Source organism: Quercus suber, unplaced genomic scaffold, assembly GCF_002906115.3.
Source record: "Quercus suber isolate HL8 unplaced genomic scaffold, Cork oak 2.0 scaffold_17, whole genome shotgun sequence".
Taxonomy (NCBI): domain Eukaryota; kingdom Viridiplantae; phylum Streptophyta; class Magnoliopsida; order Fagales; family Fagaceae; genus Quercus; species Quercus suber.
The window spans coordinates 1,422,430-1,446,684 of NW_027069482.1; the positions used below are offsets into that span (position 1 = coordinate 1,422,430).

General features: G+C 35.2%; 4 protein-coding genes across 6 annotated transcripts; 3 read left to right on the plus strand and 1 right to left on the minus strand.

Moving 5' to 3' along the window:
* The first annotated feature begins 1,608 nt into the window (after positions 1-1,608).
* On the plus strand, positions 1,609-8,245 carry LOC136061759 (heat shock factor protein HSF8-like). Its single transcript, XM_065759986.1, has 2 exons — positions 1,609-2,098; positions 6,709-8,245. Exons 1-2 carry the CDS (start codon positions 1,784-1,786, stop codon positions 7,987-7,989), a joined length of 1,596 nt encoding a protein of 531 aa, XP_065616058.1. The 5' UTR covers positions 1,609-1,783; the 3' UTR covers positions 7,990-8,245.
* A 1,420-nt stretch (positions 8,246-9,665) lies between these two features.
* Positions 9,666-10,878, plus strand: LOC112034883 (mitogen-activated protein kinase kinase 10). The gene is given in 1 exon segment (XM_024067701.2): positions 9,666-10,878. A coding segment is annotated over 1 exon segment (996 nt). The 5' UTR covers positions 9,666-9,882.
* Positions 10,879-10,898: 20 nt separating this feature from the next.
* On the plus strand, positions 10,899-11,759 carry LOC136061912 (mitogen-activated protein kinase kinase 10-like; the record flags this gene model as incomplete). Its single annotated transcript, XM_065760358.1, has 1 exon — positions 10,899-11,759. A coding segment is annotated over one exon (534 nt), but the record flags the coding sequence as incomplete, so codon positions are not given.
* Positions 11,760-13,042: 1,283 nt separating this feature from the next.
* LOC112034770 (protein SAMBA) lies at positions 13,043-24,247 on the minus strand. Of its 3 annotated transcripts, none has more exons than XM_065760032.1 (4): positions 23,996-24,247; positions 22,390-22,500; positions 13,977-14,071; positions 13,043-13,342 (listed from the first exon to the last, which is right to left on the minus strand). In XM_065760032.1, exons 1-3 carry the CDS (start codon positions 24,186-24,188, stop codon positions 14,010-14,012), a joined length of 366 nt encoding a protein of 121 aa, XP_065616104.1. In that variant the 5' UTR covers positions 24,189-24,247; the 3' UTR covers positions 13,043-13,342; positions 13,977-14,009. The 3 variants fall into 3 exon arrangements, with proteins under 3 accessions (XP_065616104.1, XP_065616099.1, XP_023923358.1); XM_065760027.1 differs by lacking the exon at positions 13,043-13,342 and adding an exon at positions 13,551-13,727; XM_024067590.2 differs by lacking the exon at positions 13,043-13,342 and having other exon boundaries at positions 13,551-14,071; positions 23,996-24,246.
* Between the last annotated feature and the right edge of the window lie 8 nt (positions 24,248-24,255).

The window sequence follows — 24,255 nt, forward strand, 5'->3', positions numbered from 1 at the left end:
TAACTTTTTTATTTTAACTTTCAAAAAGAGTCAAATAATAGAAGTGTGTTTGACATCCAGAAATGAAAGTCTAGGCATATAGGGAATAGACCAAAATGTAAAAGAAAAAAACCAGTTATACTGTCATTTTTAACTGAAATTGTGACTTAAAGTCAATATTTCTAATTTGAAAATATGACTTCAAGTTATGATTTCAGTTATAAAGGATATTGTGTGTATATTATGGTTGTTAGAATCTTGATCCTGAATCTTGGAATCCTAAGATTCTACAATCCTACCCTATAAAAATGATCCAAATCTATGTAGAATCTTTTATGGGGTTAGATTTGCATGTGATCAGTGATTACAATCCTAGATGATGGAATGTAATACCCTATGATCCGACTCCATAAAATCCTTACTATCCTACCTCATAAAATCAATTTGGATTGGTGTAGATCGTTCATATAGCCTCTAAGAAACAAAATTGACATCCATTAAAGTTATTATAATTATTTGTAATTATGTCTCTCTATGGTAAGTTTAGGATTGTCTAACCCTATTGATCAAATTGTAATAAGTTTTGAAGTGTTTGAAATTTCTCATTATCTTCTTTTTTAGAAAAAAAATTTCTCATTATCTTAATAAAATTGAAACATTTGCAAAGTCTTTATAACTTTGGAATTGGGATGATTTTCTTTTTATAGCCAATGAGAGATTTGTTAATTTGGAACTTTATGTATTATTTTGGTCTTGGAACTTGGAACTTGTATTTTTTATATTTGAAGTTTGTCATTTATTTATGTATTGGTAATTTGGTACTAAGTAGTTCGCACATTTTATGAGTAATTTATGTCACATTTAATATTTCTCTTATGATTCTTTAATGTATATTATCATTACTAATGATTTTTCATTATGTTTTTTCAAAGGGAAAGTAGAATCTTCCGTTCCCACGAAACCCTCTAATCGATCTTAGGTATGTGTGCAAAACACTCTATTGCAATTTCAATTATTATTTATAACCTTTTGCATTTTTATATTCATCAAATTGACCATTGAGATTAATTTTTATTAGTAATTATGAATAGAAAAATCATGTGATTACATTAAGAAAACTGATCAAATAATTAGATCACATTCCTAATAATTTTTACAAGTAACTCAAATGGGTGTGTTTTTTGTTGGACAAGTTTTATATCTAACCTAGATTGCATATAAACATTTTCCTTTATATTTAGGCCTAGAGAAAAAAGAAAAAAGAAAAAGAAAGATACATATATAGGAACATTGTGGAATGGGGGTAATTCACAACAAATAATGTCATAGAGAAAAATAATAATTTTTTTTTGAAGACTAATAATATTGTTTCATTGCATATAAACCTTTTCCTTTATATTTAGGCCTAGAGAAAAAAGAAAAAAAAGATACATATATAGGAACATTGAGGAATGGGGGTAATTCACAACAAATAACGTCATAGAGAAAAAAAAAAAAATTTTTTGAAGAATAATAATATTGTTTCTCAAAATAATAATAATAATAATAATTTTTTTGGAAAAATAAATAATATTATGTTTCGAGCGTGTAAAACGTGTTTCCTTTCCTTTCCTATGCCAAGTATCTATATATCCATACAATTACAAATTCACGACACACTGATTTGACAATTCCCTTTTTGTCTATCGTGTCCGTACAATCTCCCTCCGAAATTCCAATCCATGGTCTCCTACTTCGCAACCCTTCCAAAACCCTAAAACCCCAAATCCAAAACCTTTCCCCACTTTCATTTTCCATTTTAATTATGGAATCCGCAGTCACTACTGAAGGCGATTCTGCCGCCTCCAGCGGCGGCGGCGGCGGCAGCGGAGGCGGAGGCGGAGGGGCGCAGCAACAGCAGCAAGCTCCGGCGCCGATGCCGAGTGGAACTGGGCCGCCGCCGTTTCTGAGCAAGACGTACGACATGGTGGACGACCCGGCGACCGACCCGATTCTGTCGTGGAGCCCCACCAACAACAGCTTCGTGGTTTGGAACCCGCCGGAGTTCGCTAGGGATTTGCTTCCCAAGTACTTCAAGCACAGTAACTTCTCTAGCTTCGTCAGGCAACTCAACACCTATGTAATGCCACTTTTCTCCTTCTTTCCTTTCTATTTTTCGCTCTCTCTGTGCTTCTTGTTCTTGTTTTTCTTGTTGAGTAAATGAGTAATTAGGAATTGGGAACTTGCTTTAGTTGTGATGTGAAGTTGGATATGTAGACATGGATTGAAATCAATTGGGGGGGTTTTATGATAAAAATATGTATGTGTAATTTAAAACAGCTCGTATGTTGTGGTTGTGACTTAGAATAAGTATTGTTTTGGTGAAAACTTTTGGAAATTGTTAAACCGTGAGATTTAAGCAAATTTGTCTGTTATGATTTAGGGATAGGTTGCGTTCGCAATGCACATTGTCACCCCCCATTTGGTTGCTGAGAACCCGTTTCGTAAAATTGGGAATTGATGGATTATGTTTTTGTTTTCTTGTTTTTTTGTTGCTTTCTTTGTTTGGAAATTTTAGGAACTCATTTCAACTAAGTGGGATGGTCTTGCCAATGAGCTTTATCTCATATGGCATCTCCAATTAAAAAAGGGTGGGGAGTGAGGTCTTGGTTTCAATATCTATCGAGTTGATGTGGAAATTACTATTAAAAAAGAAAAAGAAAAAGAAAAAAAAAAAAAAAAAAAAGAGAAAATAATAACTAAGTAGTTGGTCCTGTCAGGAGTCTTGGTTTCAATATCTATCGAGTTGATGTGGAAATTACTATTAAAAAAGAAAAAGAAAAAGAAAAAAAAAAAAAAAAAAAAGAGAAAATAATAACTAAGTAGTTGGTCCTGTCAGGGATATGATGCTGTTATTTCTATGTCCAAAACAATGAAAATTTTGTAAGATTTTGATATCTCGTCTCCCTATTTTTATCAGCAACCAAATGAAGCAGAAAGGGGGAGAAAAGGAAAAGAAAGCCATTCTCAGTTTGATCATGACTTGATTACAAGGTTAATAATGATTTCATTCTCTGTACGATCTTGTTGTTGCATTTGTAGTCCAAACCTACTTAGTAAAATAGAAAAAAAGAAAGAAAAAGAAAGATTTGTAGTCCAGAACTAGCTGAACGCAAGGTCAAACATATGAACTAATTAGAGGGTATGGATGCACCTCTTGCAGCATTTGAAAGAGCTTCAGAGAGATCCAGTTCTGTGAACTACTGGATAGGTTATAGAAATTCTGGTAGTTTTCTTTTGATGATAAATGCGCTCTTTAGTCTTGTTTAAGTCTATAAATAGGTTATCTATGGTCACACCCGAATCATAAAAATGGTGAATGAAGTTACATTTTTTCTTTATTTCACAAAGCATCAAGGTGGTGTTCTGAAATGAGTGTATGTCTCTTCCTCAAATCCTATTTCTAAAGTGTAAGGGTGGATATTCTAATTTTTGGTTTAGATCAAGAATGCAAAGGAATTTGGTGACTCTCATCCAAATTGGCTGCCGTCATTTGTGGCCCAGCATATGATTGCATCCAGTTCAGATGGAGTTTACTCTCTAGTTGTAAGAGAAGATCAAATTGGTTTGTGTTTAGAAGTGAACTGAGAATACGATTAAGCTTGTTGCATGTGAATAAAATGAAGATTAATATGACATGTAGGTTGACTAACATTGGTCGGGTGTTTTCATATTGAAACCTTTTTTTTTAATTGTAGCAAACACCCTATGTTGAGGATAATTTGCTTGGAGGTTTTACTTTTTGTGAATGTGGTTAATGTTAAATTGTTGAAACTTGAAACCCATTCTTTTAGTTGAGCTACATATTTTGGATAATATTTGTAGTTGTCTATGATTTCTGGATACGGGCATCTATTTTATTTTCAGGATAGACACATGGACACAAGGTGTCGGGCACAATTCCTAGAACTCTAGATATTGGGACTTGACTATTTTTGAATATACATGCAACCCACTTCTTTACACACATGGTAGTAGGCTGACAGCCCGTCTACTTCTTTAGATACTCTAGCTTATATTGATAATATGAGATCTAGATGTTAATTTTGATAATTTTCTTTTCTTTTTTAATGGAGTGCTCTTTTATATAAGTCCTGTTTACTTGGGTTGTGCCCCTTTTGAGTTTTTCTAATTTAGTTATTTTACCTATATCAAAAAAGGATATAAGAACTCTATTTTGTAAAACAAAAGTATACATATAAGTTTTGATTTCATTCTTCTTTTCTTAAACAAAAAAGAAAAAGAAAAAGAGAGGAAAATGCAGGCACTGAAATTCTGCACTTCTTTTTAATGTTAGATGAAAGTGAAGTTTTAGATAAGTATTCAAATGAGTTTTGAGCATTGATGGGCATAAGTGACTGTGTCCTTGAGTATTTGTTACACCAAATCTTGTGTAGGAGTGTCCTACTAAACATGGTTTAATAGTTGACTATATGAACCATCCCTTGATGCAGACGGAAACAAAAAACAGGTTCAGTTTTATTTGATTTTAGGAGTGAAGGGTTTTTTCCCCATAAGTATGGAGGGAGATGAAATACAGGATATTTAATGGAGTGGAGACCTCGTTTGATCATTCTTCTTGACATCATTTTTTGAGTGATCTTGAATTCTTGGGTCTTGGCAATATTGATATGCAGTCTGTTGTAAACTTTATAGTTTCCCTTTCATTTTATCGTATTTTTATTCTATGAAATACTTGCACTATCTCATGTAAATACCATATGTACGTGGGGTTTCCCCTCTTTCTCAATAAAATTATTACTTATAAAAAAGAACAATTTCAACTCCAATTTATCAGAATGCCTTCTCCTTCTTAAATTGGATTGAGGGGTTGAACGTTTTGTTTTAGACACCTTTTGAGTTTTTCTAATTTAGTTATTTTACCTATATCAAAAAAGGATATAAGAACTCTATTTTGTAAAACAAAAGTATACATATAAGTTTTGATTTCATTCTTCTTTTCTTAAACAAAAAAGAAAAAGAAAAAGAGAGGAAAATGCAGGCACTGAAATTCTGCACTTCTTTTTAATGTTAGATGAAAGTGAAGTTTTAGATAAGTATTCAAATGAGTTTTGAGCATTGATGGGCATAAGTGACTGTGTCCTTGAGTATTTGTTACACCAAATCTTGTGTAGGAGTGTCCTACTAAACATGGTTTAATAGTTGACTATATGAACCATCCCTTGATGCAGACGGAAACAAAAAACAGGTTCAGTTTTATTTGATTTTAGGAGTGAAGGGTTTTTTCCCCATAAGTATGGAGGGAGATGAAATACAGGATATTTAATGGAGTGGAGACCTCGTTTGATCATTCTTCTTGACATCATTTTTTGAGTGATCTTGAATTCTTGGGTCTTGGCAATATTGATATGCAGTCTGTTGTAAACTTTATAGTTTCCCTTTCATTTTATCGTATTTTTATTCTATGAAATACTTGCACTATCTCATGTAAATACCATATGTACGTGGGGTTTCCCCTCTTTCTCAATAAAATTATTACTTATAAAAAAGAACAATTTCAACTCCAATTTATCAGAATGCCTTCTCCTTCTTAAATTGGATTGAGGGGTTGAACGTTTTGTTTTAGACGTCAGGCCAGCCTCTTTTTGCTCTCCTTCTCGTGGATGAGGAATGCTCCATAAAGCCAACGTTTGGGCACCTTCTCATCATTGAGGAATGCTCCAGCACCATCTCAAATTTGAGTTCTTAATTTTGTTGACTCTCTTTTATACTCTTTTTTTTTGGGTGTTTGCGCACATGTGCAAGTGAACAATTTCATTAATGTAAAAACAGGATGTATACAAGAGGGAGAACAAATAAAGGGTGCAAAAAGTAAGTATTAAAATTAAAAAAATTTCTTGAAAACTAGAAAGCTTGAGGGGGAAGCTGGAATCTTGGCTTTAGTCCATTTTTGAGGAATCTTTAGTAAATCATTCTTCAATCTATCTACTGGAGTCTCCTTCGTGTAAGTGATCAACAATTTCATTAATGTAAAAACGGGATGTATACAAGAGAGAGAACAAAAAAGGGTGCAAAGAGTAAGTATTAAAATTCAAAATATCTTGAAAACTAGACAGCTTGAGGGGGAAGCTGGAATCATGGCTTTAGTCCATTTTTGAGGAGTCCTTGATAAATCATTCTTCAAACTATCTACCAGAGTCTCCTTTCCTTCAAACATTATCTCATTCCTCTCTCCAAATACACCACATCATAAATAGGATAATGGCCTTCTAAATGTTGGTTCCTTTGTGTTTACCAAACCTCCTTTTCCACCCCTTGGAAACTTGATTTCGATGAAGGCTGGTGCAAAACAAATGCCCAATTGTCAGTACTAAATTTTGAAATGCTGCTCCTCTAGTTCTTGGATGAGCTAGGGTGTTTGGTTTTACTACAGAGTTTATTCAATGAGTTCCAGTTGTCCCTACAATTAAAATCATCCTTATATGTGGTAAAAGATAGCATACTTTTTCAGCCTTACTGTTGTTATGTAAATATTTTGCATTTTTATTTTCATTTACATTGTTATCTAAATTTAGAGGTAGACATAATTATTCCAGTTTCTTTGTTCATAGATGTTTATGTCTCCATGAATTCTATTCATAATTTTTTTTTTCCTGTTTAGTATTTATTGTTTTGCTAGGTTGGGATCACTCAACTTTATACTCTTCGTGTATTCTGCTGATTGAACAGGGTTTTAGGAAGGTTGATCCAGACCGCTGGGAATTTGCAAATGAGGGTTTTTTGAGGGGTCAAAAACACCTGCTTAAGAATATTAGTCGGCGAAAACCTACACATGGACACAGTCAGCAACAGCCACAGCAATCACATGGACAGAATTCATCAGTGGGGGCTTGTGTAGAGGTTGGGAAGTTTGGCCTGGAGGAAGAGGTAGAGAGGCTTAAAAGGGACAAGAATGTGCTTATGCAGGAACTTGTCAGGCTGAGGCAGCAGCAACAAACTACTGACAATCAGCTGCAAACCATGGTGCAGCGTCTCCAGGGCATGGAGCAGCGGCAACAACAAATGATGTCATTCCTAGCAAAGGCTGTGCAGAGCCCTAGCTTCTTGGCTCAATTTGTGCAGCAGCAAAATGAGAGCAACAGGCGCATTACTGAAGCCAACAAAAAACGAAGGCTCAAGCAAGAAGGTATTTCTGAGAGCGAACATTCTACTACTACTTCTGATGGACAGATTATTAAGTATCGGCCTCAAATGAATGAGACAATGCTTAGGCAGATCATGAAAATGGATGCTAATTCCAGGCTTGAACCATTTAAAAACAATGATAGTTTGCTGATTGCTGATGGTTCATCTTCATCTGATGCAATGGACGCTGGTAGCTCTCCAAGCCGTATATCTGGAGTGAGACTGCAAGAGGTAGCACCAATGACAGGGCAGTCATCTTATATGCCATCATCTTCAAGGGTAGCTCCAAGGGTATCAGGGAATGGACCCTCAGCTGCAACTTCCGAAATTCAATCTTCACCTCGTGCTGTAACTTCTGATAAAGTTACAACACCATTCCCAGATATGAGTGTGCTTGTTGGAGCACAAGATGCACCTTCCATTTCAATTCCTGAGGCAGATGTAATCATGCCTGAGCTCTCTCAAATACCTGAAATGATGCCTGGAAGTATTGTTGATATTCCTGAACAAACTTACGTTGGACTCGAGACAGGCAAGAGTGGATTTCTAGATCCCACTTCTTTGGAAGTGAATGGGCCAATTCCCATAGACATTGATAATATTTCCCCAGATCCTGATATTGATGCCTTGCTAGACAATTCTGACTTTTGGGATAACTTCCTTGTGCAAAGTCCAGTGCCTGAGGACATTGAATTAAACTCTGCAGATGGTTTGTCCAAGGAGAATGAAGCGCAGCCAGATGAGAATGGATGGGAAAAATCTCAGCATGTGGACAAGCTAACAGAACAAATGGGCCTTCTTACATCAGATACCAAAAGGGTTTGATGGTGGTTACTAATTGCACATATGGGGACCCTAGATTTAGTTTACTTTATTTTTTTAATTTGGATTTTCCTTTGCTTCGTGTTGGTGCTGAGTTAAATGAACGAGCAAAGTGGTGTTAGTGGCTATATGTTCCTTTGTACAGTTTGATGCCCAGCTCTATGGAATGTCTGTAGAGAGCCTGTGTTCGATGAAACAACTTGTAGTGGATGCCTTTTTCTAAAATTTTAGTCTTCTGGTCCCATTGCAAATTTCACTAGTTACATTTCCCTTCTCTGAATACACTTTTGTTCATAGTTATCTGAAACGTTCTTAGTAAATATCTGATGCTTTTCGTATTTGACATAGTAAATGTAGGTTTTAGGCTGCTTTAGGCTGGATGCAATGCTCATAGACAAATTCATTCAGATTGCACATGGATATCCCATGAACATGGGTCCATCTTATTATTTTTTATAAAATCTTCTGAATGGTCAACGGGACATCACACAGGCGTAGTATCATTGAGATAATAGGACCCAAATGTGGACAGTCATGTTTAGCCTGAGCAAGATGCGTTGTCAGGTTTTGGGTTAGCCGTGGGGTTTACATCTTATACTGATTCGAGTAGAAATGATATTTTCTCCGGTGATGGTCTATGGGTGGAAGGTGGGCACACCTTTGAAAGTTGAAAGGACAAAAAATAGGTTTTCACATACATAAAAAATACAGCTATATTTGTAGATTGGCAGTACGCTACTCTTTATTTTTTAGGGGAAAGAAAAGTTAGACTAGTATCTATCTGATATGGTTTGTGCTAGAATCTTGGAACGGGTGACAGATTGTGGAGCTTTATAATTTTACTAATTTGAGTTCTCTAAAAGTAATGCTCTTTAGCTTATTGATAAACAAAGATCCTCCCACTTGGTGAATCCCTCGCAAGGATAGCCATAAGCTAATGATGCAAGTCATTCTAGTGTTGGTCCGTTTTCTGTGCATTGCAGACTTATGAGTGCCAAATGTTTCCCAGTTCAACCAAGAAAAAGTTTCCCTCACTCTTCTAAGTTCTAACAGCTTCCAGAGAAATAGCTACACGTTTTAGAGTTTCTGTTTTGGTGCATGAAAAGGAGCAATTACTCTCAACCCAACCATGAAAGCATAGCTATCCATAATTCCATTCGATAACCTATACACTTACCTCTGTTAGTTAAGGGAAAAGCGGCTGTTACATGGCTTTGCCTTCCATTTCGGCTTCTGATCCTAATTATATGATTTTGCCGGCACAATCCCTTTATCACTCACTATCTGTTATTGTAACAAATCCTAAATGCGCACTTGCTATCACACCCTTGATCATGAATGAGGTTGTCATAATCAAGCGGATGAGATTCCCCTTATCTTTCAATTGTAACCCATGAAATTTTTTTTTTTGGGGAACATTAACCCATGTGTTAGCCATCAAGATATATTTGTTTGTAAAAAAAGGTTTCTAGTTACCATAATTGACAAATTAGATTTAAAAATATGTGTAAGCATGTTAAGATTGATGCTAATAAAAGTGATATTAATGATGGGTCCATGTGAAAGTGACGTTACTCTAATCACAATTCATCAGAGTCAACTGTTATTTAAAAGATTGTGAAAATTATTGTTTCTCTAGCATTACTGTAAAAACTAATTACCTTTAGAGCCAAGATAGGAATTGACATAACCATAAAAAACTCACCTGCCCTTGAATTATGGGATAGTCACATTCAGTTGTTAGCCTTGTGATGTGCTTGTGGGTTGCATGCACTGACCAATCCCATGTATTAATGCTCGTCAGATTGATTTCTTCGCTACACATATACACGAAGTGAAAGAAGTACTTATAAGCAGACACAGGGAGAGAGAAGAAGAGAGGCTGTAAGAGTGTAAATGACATTGGTGAGAGAGAGAAGACACCAACAAGCACTAAAGCTATCCTTGCCACCGCCAGTTCCAGTAGCTGAGTTCCAGCACCAGATCCACTTGACTGCATTGTTGCCAGCCCCTGGTCCTGACTCTCCAGGCATTGACAACCTCTCTGACCTAGAGAAAATGGCTGTTCTTGGCCATGGCACTGGTGGCACCGTCTATAAAGTCCTTCACAAGAAAACTTCATCAATTTATGCATTAAAAGTGCTCCGGTTCCATCAAAATACAATCAGCATTTGCCGCCAGGCTGCACGCGAGGCTGAGATCCTCAAAAGAGTTGATTCACAATATATTATAAGGTGTCATGCACTTTTTGATAATGGTTTCATTGATACAGACAATGGGGGTGGTGAGCTTTGCTTTGTTATGGAGTACATGGAAGGAGGGTCACTACATGATGTGTTACGAGCACGCCAGAGACTACCTGAGCATGTAATCTCTGGCGTGGCTAGGCGTGTCCTAGAAGGACTGCACTATCTGCATTCCATGCAGATAGTGCATAGGGACATAAAACCATCAAACTTACTTTTAAATGATAAGGGAGAGGTGAAGATTGCAGACTTTGGGGTTAGCCATATTGTGGCTGGGACGCGTGAGGCATGTCATGACTCCAACATGGGCACATGTGCATACATGAGCCCAGAAAGATTTGATCCAGAGAGATGGGGTGGTGATAATGCAAATGGGTTTGCTGGGGATGTGTGGTCACTTGGGGTGTTGGTGTTGGAATGTTATGTGGGTCATTTTCCATTGATTGGTCCTGCGCAAAAACCAGACTGGGCAACATTAATGTGTGCAATTTGCTTTGGGGAGATGCCGGAGATACCGGAAACAGCCTCACCAGAGTTTCGGAGCTTTATAAGGTGGTGTTTAGAGAAGGATTGGAGGAAAAGAGGGACGGTGGGTGAGCTTCTCGGCCATGCTTTTGTGAATAGAAAATGTTAGAATTCAATGTAAAGGAGTGGTTGATTAGTTCAATTGCGCTTGCTTCTCTTTCTTTAATCTCTGGCGTGGCTAGGCGTGTCCTAGAAGGACTGCACTATCTGCATTCCATGCAGATAGTGCATAGGGACATAAAACCATCAAACTTACTTTTAAATGATAAGGGAGAGGTGAAGATTGCAGACTTTGGGGTTAGCCATATTGTGGCTGGGACGCGTGAGGCATGTCATGACTCCAACATGGGCACATGTGCATACATGAGCCCAGAAAGATTTGATCCAGAGAGATGGGGTGGTGATAATGCAAATGGGTTTGCTGGGGATGTGTGGTCACTTGGGGTGTTGGTGTTGGAATGTTATGTGGGTCATTTTCCATTGATTGGTCCTGCGCAAAAACCAGACTGGGCAACATTAATGTGTGCAATTTGCTTTGGGGAGATGCCGGAGATACCGGAAACAGCCTCACCAGAGTTTCGGAGCTTTATAAGGTGGTGTTTAGAGAAGGATTGGAGGAAAAGAGGGACGGTGGGTGAGCTTCTCGGCCATGCTTTTGTGAATAGAAAATGTTAGAATTCAATGTAAAGGAGTGGTTGATTAGTTCAATTGCGCTTGCTTCTCTTTCTTTGTTCATCTCACACTAGAATAATTCTTTTTGTTTTGAGTTCACAATAATTCTTTTGATCTCACTTCCTTTCGGTCTCGGGGGATCGGTCATGCCACAGAATTTTTGGTTGCAATTTGGAAGTGGCTAGAGTCTATTGCAAGGGTGGTGGCCATTGCAGTGTAGTGTGCGTGTGTGTGCATGTAGGTGGTGATGACAAATGACAATGTGTTCTTGAAATTTTTTTATCTGATCTTCAAAAACAAGTTGCTAAGGTCCCTTATTTCTTTGTTATACATTTTATTTTATTTTAAATAATTCCTCTCAACATACCAAAATTTTATCAATTGTCCTACCGTCGATTTGCTTTTGTATATTTTCCAGACCACAATAATTTTATACTTTTGTCACATTAACACTCCATTTATTATACAATATCTTTAATAGTCAATTGACAGATGAAAATTTTTTTTTATTTTATTTTTTAAAATTAGAAAGATGAAAAATCATATTAAGATTTCTATGAACGAAAATGTATTATTTTAGTCAAAGACTTTACAGTTTACATAATATAATATATTTACCCGTTTGGATTGAGAGGGAGGGAAGGGGGAGTAGAGGAGATTAGAGTAAAGTTGGTTGAAAATAGACTAATTTTGGACCAATTCTATTCTATTCTACTTCTCTTCCTTCCCCATCAATTCAAATGGTAAAGAAGTTAGGATAAATTAGTGGTGGTTTTGCAGTTACAGTGAAATAACAAAACTCCGCAAATTACACAGCTTAGCTAATAAGCATTATTAATTCTTCTTTCTTAATTACCTAGCCGTAAGAGAAAACTCACCTGATTATTACCTAACAAAAAGAAAACTCACTCAAAAGAAAACTCACTTGATTCCCAAATAATTAAAGACAAAGTTGTCATCACAAAAAGGATTGAGTTTGAATTCCACTAATGCCAAAATAAATTGGTGTCTAAGTATAATAATAGTTATTATCATAAAGCAAATATCATACGTTCAAATAGTATAATATCTCAAAAAAATAAAGAATAATAAGGAAAGAAAATAATAATGTTCAATTATTTGTGTTAGCTTCCTTGAAATACTTTTGAAAAGTGCTTGGAAACTTAGGCTACGTTTGATAATTGTTTTTTTCCTTTATTTTTTATTTTTAAAAACAGTTTTTTATTTTTGAGACTAAAAAACTTGTTTGGCAACTCAAAATAGACAAAAAAACAAAAATTGTTCTCAAAACTCAATTTGTGAAGTAAACTGAAAACATACAAAATGTTGTTTTCAATTTCTAATTTTTAAAAGTCGATAAAAAAACGCATTTAATTTAATAAATCAATCTCATTTAATGAGTTAGCATTAGAATTCAAATCCTTTAACCTTTTTTTCTTCTAATTACATTCCCAGAAGGGAGAAAAGGCAATGTAAGGGGGAGTTTTTATTTTTATTTTTGTTATTATTTACTCTGTTTTACCATAAGCATGTAAATTAAAGTTTTCCCTTTGTTTTATCTTTCACCAGAGGTAGTTTGCGTGGACAAATACTTGGACAGGGCAAGATAATGGTAAACAAGAAAGATCATAGTTGTTCATGCTAATCTGGAAGACAAGCATAGTTCTCAAGTGTCAAGAAGACCTCAGCCCCTCCTTTACATGACCAAATAATGAGGGTTAGAACTTAGAACAAAGAGACAACACCACTAAGAGTCTATAGCATCATCCCCTTTTCTTGATTTCATTCACAACCTCTTCTATCGGAAGCCAAGAATCATCACCAAGTAGGATGAAGAAATCAAGACAATGGTTGTCTATTCTATGCTTTCTACCATTGAAAAGCACCAGGTTCCAGCCTATAGGTGGAAGGGCCTGTAAATTCAATCAATAGAATAACCTAATCAACCAGAAATTTATGAAAGTAGGTCCAATCTCCCCATGCTTAACACACCAAAAGGAGAGTGACAAGAGACTAATGCCTTGCTAAGAACCTTGTAGCTCATAGCTCTTGGTGGGTGGGTGTGTGTGTGTGTGAGAGAGAGAGAGAGAGGGGGAGAGAGAGAGAGAGAGAGACAGAGGGTCGACAAAATCATTACAATTTACTTGCACAAACACATAGTAGGCCAGCAATTATAAAACCTCTAAGGCAGGCCTACTTTACATTACATTGTATGTTTAGTAATTATAAGTAGGATTTTCAAGGCATGCCACTGACATTCAGGAGTGGTTAAATTTCTCAGTTTGGCTTCAGGGACCCCTGAAATGAACAGATTACCAAATGGAACAGTCCTGATCACTTCATATACATTTGCCCATTTGTCAAATTCAATGAAAACTGAAAAAGCAAAACCGTTCAGAATGGCTGTATAAAAAGAAACAGAGGGGATACAGACTCTAAGCCCTTCAATGTATATTCTACTTGAGATGAATTTCAGCACTTGAACAGCTTTAATTATAATTATTTGAAGAAGGTTAAAGAAGCACGTCTTAATAATTCACAGTATACCGTATAATATGCTTCTGCTCTAAGAATTCAGAATCATTTTGGTGGAGCCAAATTCCAACTCTTTGATATTTCTGTCGGCTTGTGAAGAAAACCACCTGAAGTGAATTTACAATGAAACTTAATTACCAATGTTAATGTTGCAATGAACATAAAAACAGGTAGTGGCACTTATATAAGGTGATATAAGAAAAATATGAGCTGAAGCAACATAAAAAAAAAACCAGGCTCTCAAAACCACAAAAAGGCTAAGCAAGCAATTTTAGATTCTAATATATGTTTTAAAAAATAGAAAAAAAAAAATGTGAAAGATGTTATTGAGTCCCGCCAATGAGCAAGACAATAGAGGATATACCAACAAGCATGTCCTTTTGCCTAAATTGATCTTCTAGACAGGTTTCATAAAATAATGGGTTAATCCCTGTGTGTCCAGCATATGTAATTCCTCTCTTGATACTAATTCATGCAAAACATAGAAGCTAAATGTGGTGTAAAATTCCTATTGATTGACAAATCAAATGTTAACCCATTTAATAACTTTCTATTGGATTTGTTTTTTGATAAATCTACCGTTGGATTACATTTATCTTATACCTTCTAAGCTTACAAAATATCAAGATGATCAGAGATCAATAATTATATGGTACATACAATTTTAAATTTCAAGCTTTTTATACTCTAAAATTACACTCAAAATATGAGTTTATAGATCCATATAGTAAATAACATCTGATTCATACAAATTTGGGCATGCATATTAAGAACAAAAATATGTGTAATGATTTTCCAAATACTAAAAAGTTATTGTCGTATAACTAACAAAGAGTTATATACCAAGTGTAACTTGATCCTAACAACCCCTACTTCTAATATATACAAAAGAGAAACATGGGCAGTCATTCAAATTTAAAAGACACCAAACATGAGAAATTGCTTCAAAATACATCAAAGACCACCCAAATTGGAGACACATGGCTAAGTGACAATATTTGTGTACTTACAAAGTTTGAAGTTTCTTACTTTTAAAACTACATCTAGATAATTTTATTCCCTTAGCAACAATAGAAAAACATACACGGTACTTGCCTTCTAGCTACAATATTTGTATACGTACAAAGTTTGAAGTATCTCACTTTTAAAACTACTTCTAGATAGTTTTACTCCCTTAGAAACAATAGAAAAATATGCAAGGTACTTGCCTTGAGTCCACTTTTCATAATCAAAGATTTGAAGACTGATTGACATACAAAGGTGAACTTTTATTGCAACAATGTTTTCAAGAAAAGAATCACCATGAAATTCTTATAGTAGGATGCACCAATATCATCAAGTCCATTAGAAACTTTTTTTAAAAAAATTTTTTTAAAATTTTAAAATTTTTTATTTTTTATAGTACAAGTTACACTTCCACTTAGTGAGTATTGAAGACACGACCTCACCCTCCATTCCATTATTATGGAAGGAGGAAGTGTAATTTGAGTTGGAGCTCATTGGCTCCATCACGTTTAACTTCTATTATGAATTCACATAGAAACCAGAAAATTCTAATTGGAGAAAAAATGAACACAGGATAAATTAAACTATGTTCTGGGTGAAATTCTATTTCTGCAATGATACCTATCAAAAAAATAAAAAGAAATTATATTCTGCAATGATAATGGAAAACCTATTGCATACATCAGGTAGAGTCAGCATCTTTTGTTATGAAAAAGGCACATCAACAAATGCACCAATAGAAAGAAACTTTCATTACATAATAAGTACTTTAAGAATCATAATTCTGATTTAAAATATGCACAGAAAAAACTGATTGACACTAGTATAATTCAACAACATACAATTCAAACCCTACAAATAAAAGAAAATAACATGCACACATTTTCTATCTAATTGCAAGTGTATAAATTGATTAAGGAGAAACTATGATAGGGTGAAGTTTTTTTTGGATCATGGGGATACTCACATTTCTATGTATAATAATCATATTAATTATAAATCAAAATGATTCAAACAAATCTATAAAGTAAGAGGGTAGACGATTTTCATATTTTGTTTGAATCAATCAAATAAAGTGTCCTGTGTGGCTGTGTCTTTACTTATATTTGTGTAGTTAATATGTAGCATATATGAGCAAATATATATATATATATACTACTAAAAGTAAGCACTGAATTTTAATAAATTCACTTAGTTATCTAACATATGATAGATGCTTAGCCTATTGGATTTTCTAAATTACAAAAATCATAATTATATACAGACCTATCAAAAAAAAAAAAAAATTATATACAAAAAAGGGAGTGGCCCTGTCAACTTTTATGGGGCACCGCCCTATCATAGTTTCTCCCATTAATTAAAAAGAAGTTTTAGGATTATGGTTCACTCTAAAAACTCAATAGTTACCTGCAATTTATACTTTTTCTTCTATAGATGCTATTTATATTGGAACAAAATTTTATGAAATTTACAATTCAATGAAAATAATTGCAAACTTTATCTTTGGAATTAATTATGCTTTTAGTTATACTTTCTTAACATATATAACCACATTTTTCCATTTAAGTTGTCCATAAGTATTAATTAAAATGAAAGTCACTTGAATTTAATCAAACTCCCGTGAATAAAAAAAAAAATTAAAAAAAAAGGTGCTTGTGCATAGTGTGGGCTATAAGGCTAGTGGTCCAACATAAGACAAAGTGCCACAACTAGAAAAACCGTAATTATCTTATTAATTTAATAAGGCACATGAAACATAATCCAACTCTAAAAATGGAATATCAAGAACCCCTCCCCCATCCCACCCACCTAAAAAGAGAGAGAGAGAGAGAGAGAGAGAGAGAGTTATAACTTATAAGAGTAATAAAATTTTGAGACTCAGAATAGCTTTGTGGGTGGGAGACAAATTCTTGACTCTTTCTTATTAAGAGTGGTTTTAGATCAATTGATTTCTGAGACTTAGAATAGCTTTGTGGGTGGGAGACAAATTCTTGACTCGGTTCTTATTGCGAATGAGTGTGTGGATAGCCGAGGGAAGAGTAGGGTTCCTGGAGTCATTTGTAAACTTGATATTGAGAAAGCCTATGATCATGTGAACTGGGAGGCTTTGCTGAATTTGTTGAATAGAATGGGCTTTGGAGTGAAGTGGTGTAAGTGGATCCGTTCTTGTATCTCCACAATCCAGTTCTCTATTTTGATCAATGGGTCCCCAGCTAGTTTTTTTGGTAGTTCGAGGGGTTTAAGACAAGGGGATCCGATATCTCCTATGCTGTTTTTGATTGTGATGGAGGTGTTTAGTAGGATGTTGAGAAGAGTGGAGGGAGCTGGCTTGATTCGTGGTTTTAAAGTTGAGGGTAGGAGGGGTGGTGGTGAATGTGTTACACATCTATTATTTGCAGACGATACTATCCTATTTTGTGATGCGGATGTAGAGCAAATTCTTCATATTCGGTTGTTATTACTTAGTTTTTAGGCGGTAACAGGTTTGAAGGTTAATGTGCATAAGAGTGAAATGGTTCCAATAGGGGAGGTTGATAATGTGCATGCCCTGGCTGAAATTTTGGGTTGCAGAGTTGGAGAATTGCCTATGTCTTATCTTGGTATGCCGTTGGGGGCTTCACATAACTCCCCTTCAATTTGGAATCCTATTTTGGAAAAATTTGAGCGGAAACTAAGTGAAATGGTTCCAATAGGGGAGGTTGATAATGTGCATGCCCTGGCTGAAATTTTGGGTTGCAGAGTTGGAGAATTGCCTATGTCTTATCTTGGTATGCCGTTGGGGGCTTCACATAACTCCCCTTCAATTTGGAATCCTATTTTGGAAAAATTTGAGCGGAAACTAGCAGGGTGGAAGAAGTTGTATTTGTCTAAGGGGGGTCGATTGATGTTACTCAAGAGTACGCTATCTAGTCTTCCTACCTATTTTCTATCATTATTCACAATTCCTACTCATGTGGCTAATAAAATTGAAAAGTTGCGAAGGGATTTTCTATGGGGTGATAGCAAGACTCATCTGGTTGGATGGGATAAAGTTTGTGCGCCTATAGCCAATGGTGGTTTGGGGATAAGGAAACTTACTACTTTCAATAAGGCCTTATTGGGGAAATGGTTGTGGCGGTTTGGGAAGGAAGAGGTTCGATTATGGAGGAGGGTGGTAGCTTTAAAATATGGGGAAGAATGGGGGGGATGGACCTCAAAGCTGGGTAGGGGAGTTCATGGGTGTGGTTTGTGGAGAGGTATTCGTATGGGATGGGAGGATTTTAGCAAAAATTGTCAGTTTGTTGTTGGGTTGGGGAATAGAGTGAGGTTTTGGCAAGATGGGTGGTACGAGGATCAACCTTTACAATTGGCTTTCCCAAGGCTGTATGCTATTGCCATTGATAAAGAGGCATCTGTAGAAGCTTTTTTGTCAAGGCAGGGGGCAGAGGATAGAAGAAGTTGGGATGTTCGTTTTATTAGAGAATTTAATGATTGGGAGATGGATGAAGGGCTGCATTTTCTTCATATATTGGGAAATAATACTCCTCCAATGGCTATGGGAGACCGGATGAGATGGAAGTTGAAGCCTAATGGGGATTTTGACATCCGATCATATTATAATAAATTAAGGGACTCTCCCTCAATTGTCTTTCCTTGGAAAGCTATATGTAAAGCAAAGGCCCCTAGGCGAGTTTCCTTTTTTGTTTGGTGTGTAGCTTGGAATAAGATCTTAACGGGTGATAACTTGAGATTGAGGAAATTGGTTTTTGTGGATTGGTGTATAATGTGCCGACATTGTGGAGAGACGGTAGACCACTTACTTCTTCACTGTGAGACAACCTATCGGTTATGGAGCTTTGTCTTTATAACTTTTGGCTTGCCTTGGGTTATATCTAGATCGATTTCAGAGCTACTTTTTGGCTGGTGGAATTGGTTGGGGAACCAATCATCTCAGATTTGGAATTTAGTTCCGTTGTGCATCCTTTGGTGTATTTGGAAGGAACGGAATCGGCGGACTTTTGAGGATTTGGATAGTTCTGGAGATCAGCTGCTTGCTTCTTTGAGTGAAACTCTTTTTGATTGGTCTCGAGCATGAGGACTCACGACTAGTGATTCTCTCCCTTCTTTTCTTAGCTCTCTTTCTCTTTGTAATTAATATGCTGATTGGCTTTCTTTTTTGTTTTTTCCTTGGTTTCTTTTTTTTTGTATTTTCTAGGTTTGCTCTATGTTATTCATGCATAGAGTAGCCTTTCGTATATATAACATTCTTACTTATCAAAAAAAAAAAAAATGTTATATATACGAAAGGCTACTCTATGCATGAATAACATAGAGCAAACCCAGAATAAGACTTAATCTCAACTAATTAAAGTTGTCTTTTCACTTGATAGAAGCATTGGGAAATAATGGGATATTGAAGGCAATTGCATTGTTTCTAAGAATCAGCTCCCAAGTATGGAAAGGCAAAAAGCAAAATGAACATGAGTCATGTAACATTCCCTTTTTCCACTGGGTGCAGTCTACTCTATCAGAATAAATAAAGTTATATGCTCCAACTTGTGAGAGATAAACTAATATTTTTTGCTCTTCAGCTATGCACAACCCCTCACCCCAGCTGTTTTTCTATAACAACTAATTATAAGCTCTTTTCTGACCTACTTTTGTTATTTCTCACTTAGTAAGTTCAGAAGGTTAATTGGATTTTAATTATATGATACTGTGACCAGTCTTTTGATATTGTGTTAGGATCTTGCCAAAAATCTTTAACTCAATGGCATAGCTTGATGTTTCCAATGGAGACATTCACAGTTCGAATTCCCTCTCTTCCACATAAAAATGTATCAAAAGAGATATTGGGTCAGGATCAAGTCCATTTTCTTTGTAATGGACAGGCCATTTCATGGTGAAAATTTAATCGCCTGTGAATTTAAAAGTGTATATGGTACCATATAATTTAAAATCCCATTTCACTAAGGAAATTATAACCGTTTTAAATGATGTGACACATTATTAACCTTTAGATTTGTAATATATTAAATCTTCACCTTAAAATGGATCCTTTCCATTTCAAAGCAAATGGAGAGGACCTTTTTCCTTTGATATCTTTCTTTAACTTTTAATTTGTAAATCATCATCACTACAATTGCTATACGATTTAATGAGATGTACACAGTAAACTATCATTGTAACTGGCTTGATCTTCACCATTAATGAGCAGTTGAAAATAGTTTTCAGGAAGCACCTGTAACAGAAACGCCTTTCTTACTGCCCTGATTTTTGCATTTTAGTAATATTGAGAACTTTCAGCAGGTGCCATTTAGAAAATTTGAATAGCATAGCAATAGATTGTAGTTCACTTGCTATTAAGGCTTTATAACAAGTCTATCAGCGACCATGTTCTAAAGTCTAAACATCATTTGAATTTTTATATTTCTCTTCTTTAAGCCTTCTTTTATTTCCTTTTGGCATTGAAGAAGCCAGAAGAAAAGGTCTATGATGAAGCTAAGCAAAGTAAAGCATTAGGAACTCATGCTAGGTTTACAAAATTAGCAAGATACAATAAAGGATTTTTTTAGTAATATATCCCAAAAATCTCTTGAATAAACCTCTAGCCAAACAAAGCCTAAATACATGAGAAATGTTGATAAAAGCGTCAAGCACACTTAAGCACATAGGCCTCTTGGAGCCTAGGTGCAAATTGCAAGCGCAGGTCTGATTGAAGTAAAGCGCACAGTTTTCAAATATAATATCTCATAACTTCTAATAGGAATATTCATAACATATAATAAAAAATAATAATAATAACTTAAAATTTGTATATTTTACCGATTAGGTAAGTGCGATTATATAATGTTTGTGAGTTCAAATACTACCAAAGTTATTTCAATTCTTTTTTTCTTTTTTTTTTTTTATATATATAGTAAATTGAAAATAGTTATCAATGGTCAATATCATAATATCTAGTCATAGAATGTTTAAAAATTATATTTTATATAATTCTTTTATGCTTTATAAAAGTACATAACCATGACGGTTATGATCAAATGTATATGGTTCAATCAACATACATCTAAAAGTCAAAGACCAAAAAGCACAAGAATTGTAAATTAACATTGTTCATGACACGTAAATAAAAAAATTGTGTAATACAACACCCTAAGGACAGTGGTTGTGTAGTAATCATTGGTCCATGTCATTTCTTTCAAGATTAAGCAATTAATTTTGATGGTCCATTATATTGGGTTTGTTTGGAGTTCATTGGGTGATGACAAAATCCGCTGTTTAGCTTTTAGCTTGTTGGCAAGGATGGTTTGGTCGTCACCAGAATAGTAATATTTGGATGATCAACCCCTATTGATTGATGTGGTGCATTTGGAGGGAAAGAAATAGCAGGAGTTTTGAAGACACCAAGAATTCTATGCCTAATCTCAAGTTATTCGTTTTTAGAACCTTATTGGATTAGTTGTCAGCCATGAGGAACCTTTCTTTATTTTCTATTGTTGATTTACTAGATTTATGTAACTTTTGTAACTGACTATTTACCCCAGTATATTTCCTGTATACTTGGGTGACTAGTTTTTTATGATTTTATACAATTTTATTACTTATAAAATATAAAATAAAAAAGTGTGCCTAAAGTGTGCTTCATTAAATGAGCTTTTTTTTGGACCTAGCGAAGCATTGAGAGCTTGGGGCTTTGAGCTTAAGCGCGCTTTTAACAACACTGTACATGAGGCACATATAGTATACTAATAAGCCTATCAAGTTGAGTAGCATTATATTTGAGCTGTCCCAAGCCATTAACCTATAACCAAATCAAGCCCAGAAAGTTGAGGTACTTAAGGTCCTAACAAGTCTATTAAGCCAATTAGTACTCAAGGATTGCTTTAAAGTTAAAATAAAAAAAATAACAAGATCTCTGCTTTCATTTCACAAATGACCTTATACAAGTCTGCTAAAGAGAAGAGCCATGCATATGTAGTTCAATTCCCCTTAAATCCCTAAAAGTAGACAGGTCATGTTGTTTCTGAAAATGCACAGGCTGTTCCTTCAAGCTTATCACACTCAAGCAACTAGCAACCAACAAGTTAATGTTGAAACTTTGGCACCCACACAAAGCTAACCCAACACCTTACCAGCCCTACCCCAGTGACATGGATATCTGCAACTACTTTGGATCATGCTTTTGAAAATCCTCAACTAAAGTAGCAAAAGGATGTCACAACAGATCAACCAGAGGGTGTCCACAAAGATTGATAGCAACTTGGCTAAAGAATGTAATGTAGATTTAATCTTTACTAGACTATATGTGTCAGGCATTATAAATTGTTGCAGATTGTGGACCTTAGATCCATACAAATTTTATTAGTCTATGTAACAAAACCAAACACATATCAGATGAGACAAAATCAAGAGGTCATTGCTGGGTTAAAGAACTAACCTCGCCTTGAAATAAGGTGGATACGGGAGCGAGGTCCTTCAAACTTCCAGTTATCTTCATCCAATGATTTAACCTCCTTATCAAGTGCGGCCATCAGATCAGATTTTAGGACTACAATTCAGAAGCAATCAGTTTCTTATTATGAGAGCAATGATTTGTCTAGTGTTAAAGATGCATAAGAAGAAGTAAAAAAAGTATGGATTTTCTTATTTAGAATCCAATGAGACAACGATCTTAACCCGAGTAAGTTGAATATACTGCATTTGGTTCAGTGGAGTCTTCTCTTTGTTAGTCTTATCTATTTTTCCTAAACCAAAACAGAATGAAACATACGGTCCAAAAATTTAACTTTGCTTACATCATTTCTCAGAAACCAAACACACACACACACAAAAGAGTAGATGAAGCACACATAGAAATTTCAACCTGAAAGACCCTTTAAGCCACGTACACACACAAAGGAGTAGATGAAGCACACATAGAAATTTCAACCTGAAAGACCCTTTAAGCCACGTACATGGAGATTTACCTGAAAATACTCAGGCTTGAGGTCATTTTACAACAATTTAGGACAAAAAGAAAGTTCCAATTTGTACTATTATGCTTTACACAGTTTCTTAGAATTAGTCATAACATCCCCCCCCACCCCCCCCCCCCCAAACACCCTCCCTAGTAAAAGCACAAAGCAAGTACTTTAATGAGACACAAATCGTCAGTATCTAGAAAAATTGTGTACAAGTAAAAAGCTGATTGCTGAAGTTAATCCTTAACCTCCACCTAGGGCTGTAAATGAATTTTAACTCGATTATTATATGAGCCAAGCTTAATCATAATAATGTGTTCGCAAATAAGCTTGTGAACATAAGGGCATTAGTTAACTATATATAATACTATATATTTTTATGTATACTTGTCTAAAAATATATTTATATAGACTTGAAATTCGGTTGTATAAGTTTATAAATTGGTTCATATGATATTAAAATTATTATTTGTATATTCATAATATAAACAATCCATTTATAGTAAAAATTCATAAATTTGTAAAGAGGTTAAATATTTTAGTCATGATTTAACTACATATAACAAAAGAATAAGTTAATCAAGTAAAGCTTGTGAACAAGCTCAAGCTTGCTCAAAAAGTAAATGAACTAAGCTTGAACATTTTTAATCTTGTTCGGTGATGTGCTCAACCTCGGCTCGTGTTCAAAATAAAACTAAATGAACAAGCTAAGCCTGAACTTTTTGATACTCGGCTCAGCCCTACCTCCACCCTCTCTAACACAAGAAGGAAAATACAATTATAGCTTAAATGTGTAGTAGAACTGAACTGAAAAGCCCAAAGGGCTAAAGTTAAGGAATTTCACAATGATTATATAATGACCCCAGATGGTTGTAATTAATAAACGTTAAAAATAAAAGATTAAAACCCACTAATCACTTTTTTTAAAATTTTAATGTGAACCTCCTAAGCACTTAACCCAATTTAAAAGGCCAAAAAACAAGGACCCAGATGGCTCAAATCAAAGAACTTTCTGAGAATGACAATATAAACATAGAAGGACCAAGATTCCTGAAGAAATGAACAAAAGAGAGAAGTACAAACCGAGCATAGCCTCGTCTTTACGCTCTTGAGAGGAAATTGAATCAGATGCGTTGTGTAGGAAATCTTCTGTGGATAGAGTAGCGGCATTATTGCTGCTACTCCCTAAGCCTAAGCCTAAGCCACCCACAATTGCAGTAGTTGATATTGATGAGTGAGCTGGTGAAGAAGATGATGATGATGTTGAACTGTTCATTTTTTTTTCCTTTTTTCCTGCTGCTGGAAACTGAAAAAAGTGGAAAAAGTTTCAAGCTTTTTATCTC

Excerpts from the sequence above, each read along its gene's own strand:
- LOC112034770 (XM_065760032.1), bottom strand. The coding sequence starts at position 24,188 with ATGAACAGTTCAACATCATCATCATCTTCTTCACCAGCTCACTCATCA. Across the intron at positions 22,501-23,995 it reads TAAAGACGAGGCTATGCTCG|TCCTAAAATCTGATCTGATG; the intron begins GTTTGTACTTCT and ends TCTGAATTGTAG. Across the intron at positions 14,072-22,389 it reads CCACCTTATTTCAAGGCGAG|GTGGTTTTCTTCACAAGCCG; the intron begins GTTAGTTCTTTA and ends AATTCACTTCAG.
- LOC136061759 (XM_065759986.1), top strand. The coding sequence starts at position 1,784 with ATGGAATCCGCAGTCACTACTGAAGGCGATTCTGCCGCCTCCAGCGGC. Across the intron at positions 2,099-6,708 it reads TCAGGCAACTCAACACCTAT|GGTTTTAGGAAGGTTGATCC; the intron begins GTAATGCCACTT and ends CTGATTGAACAG.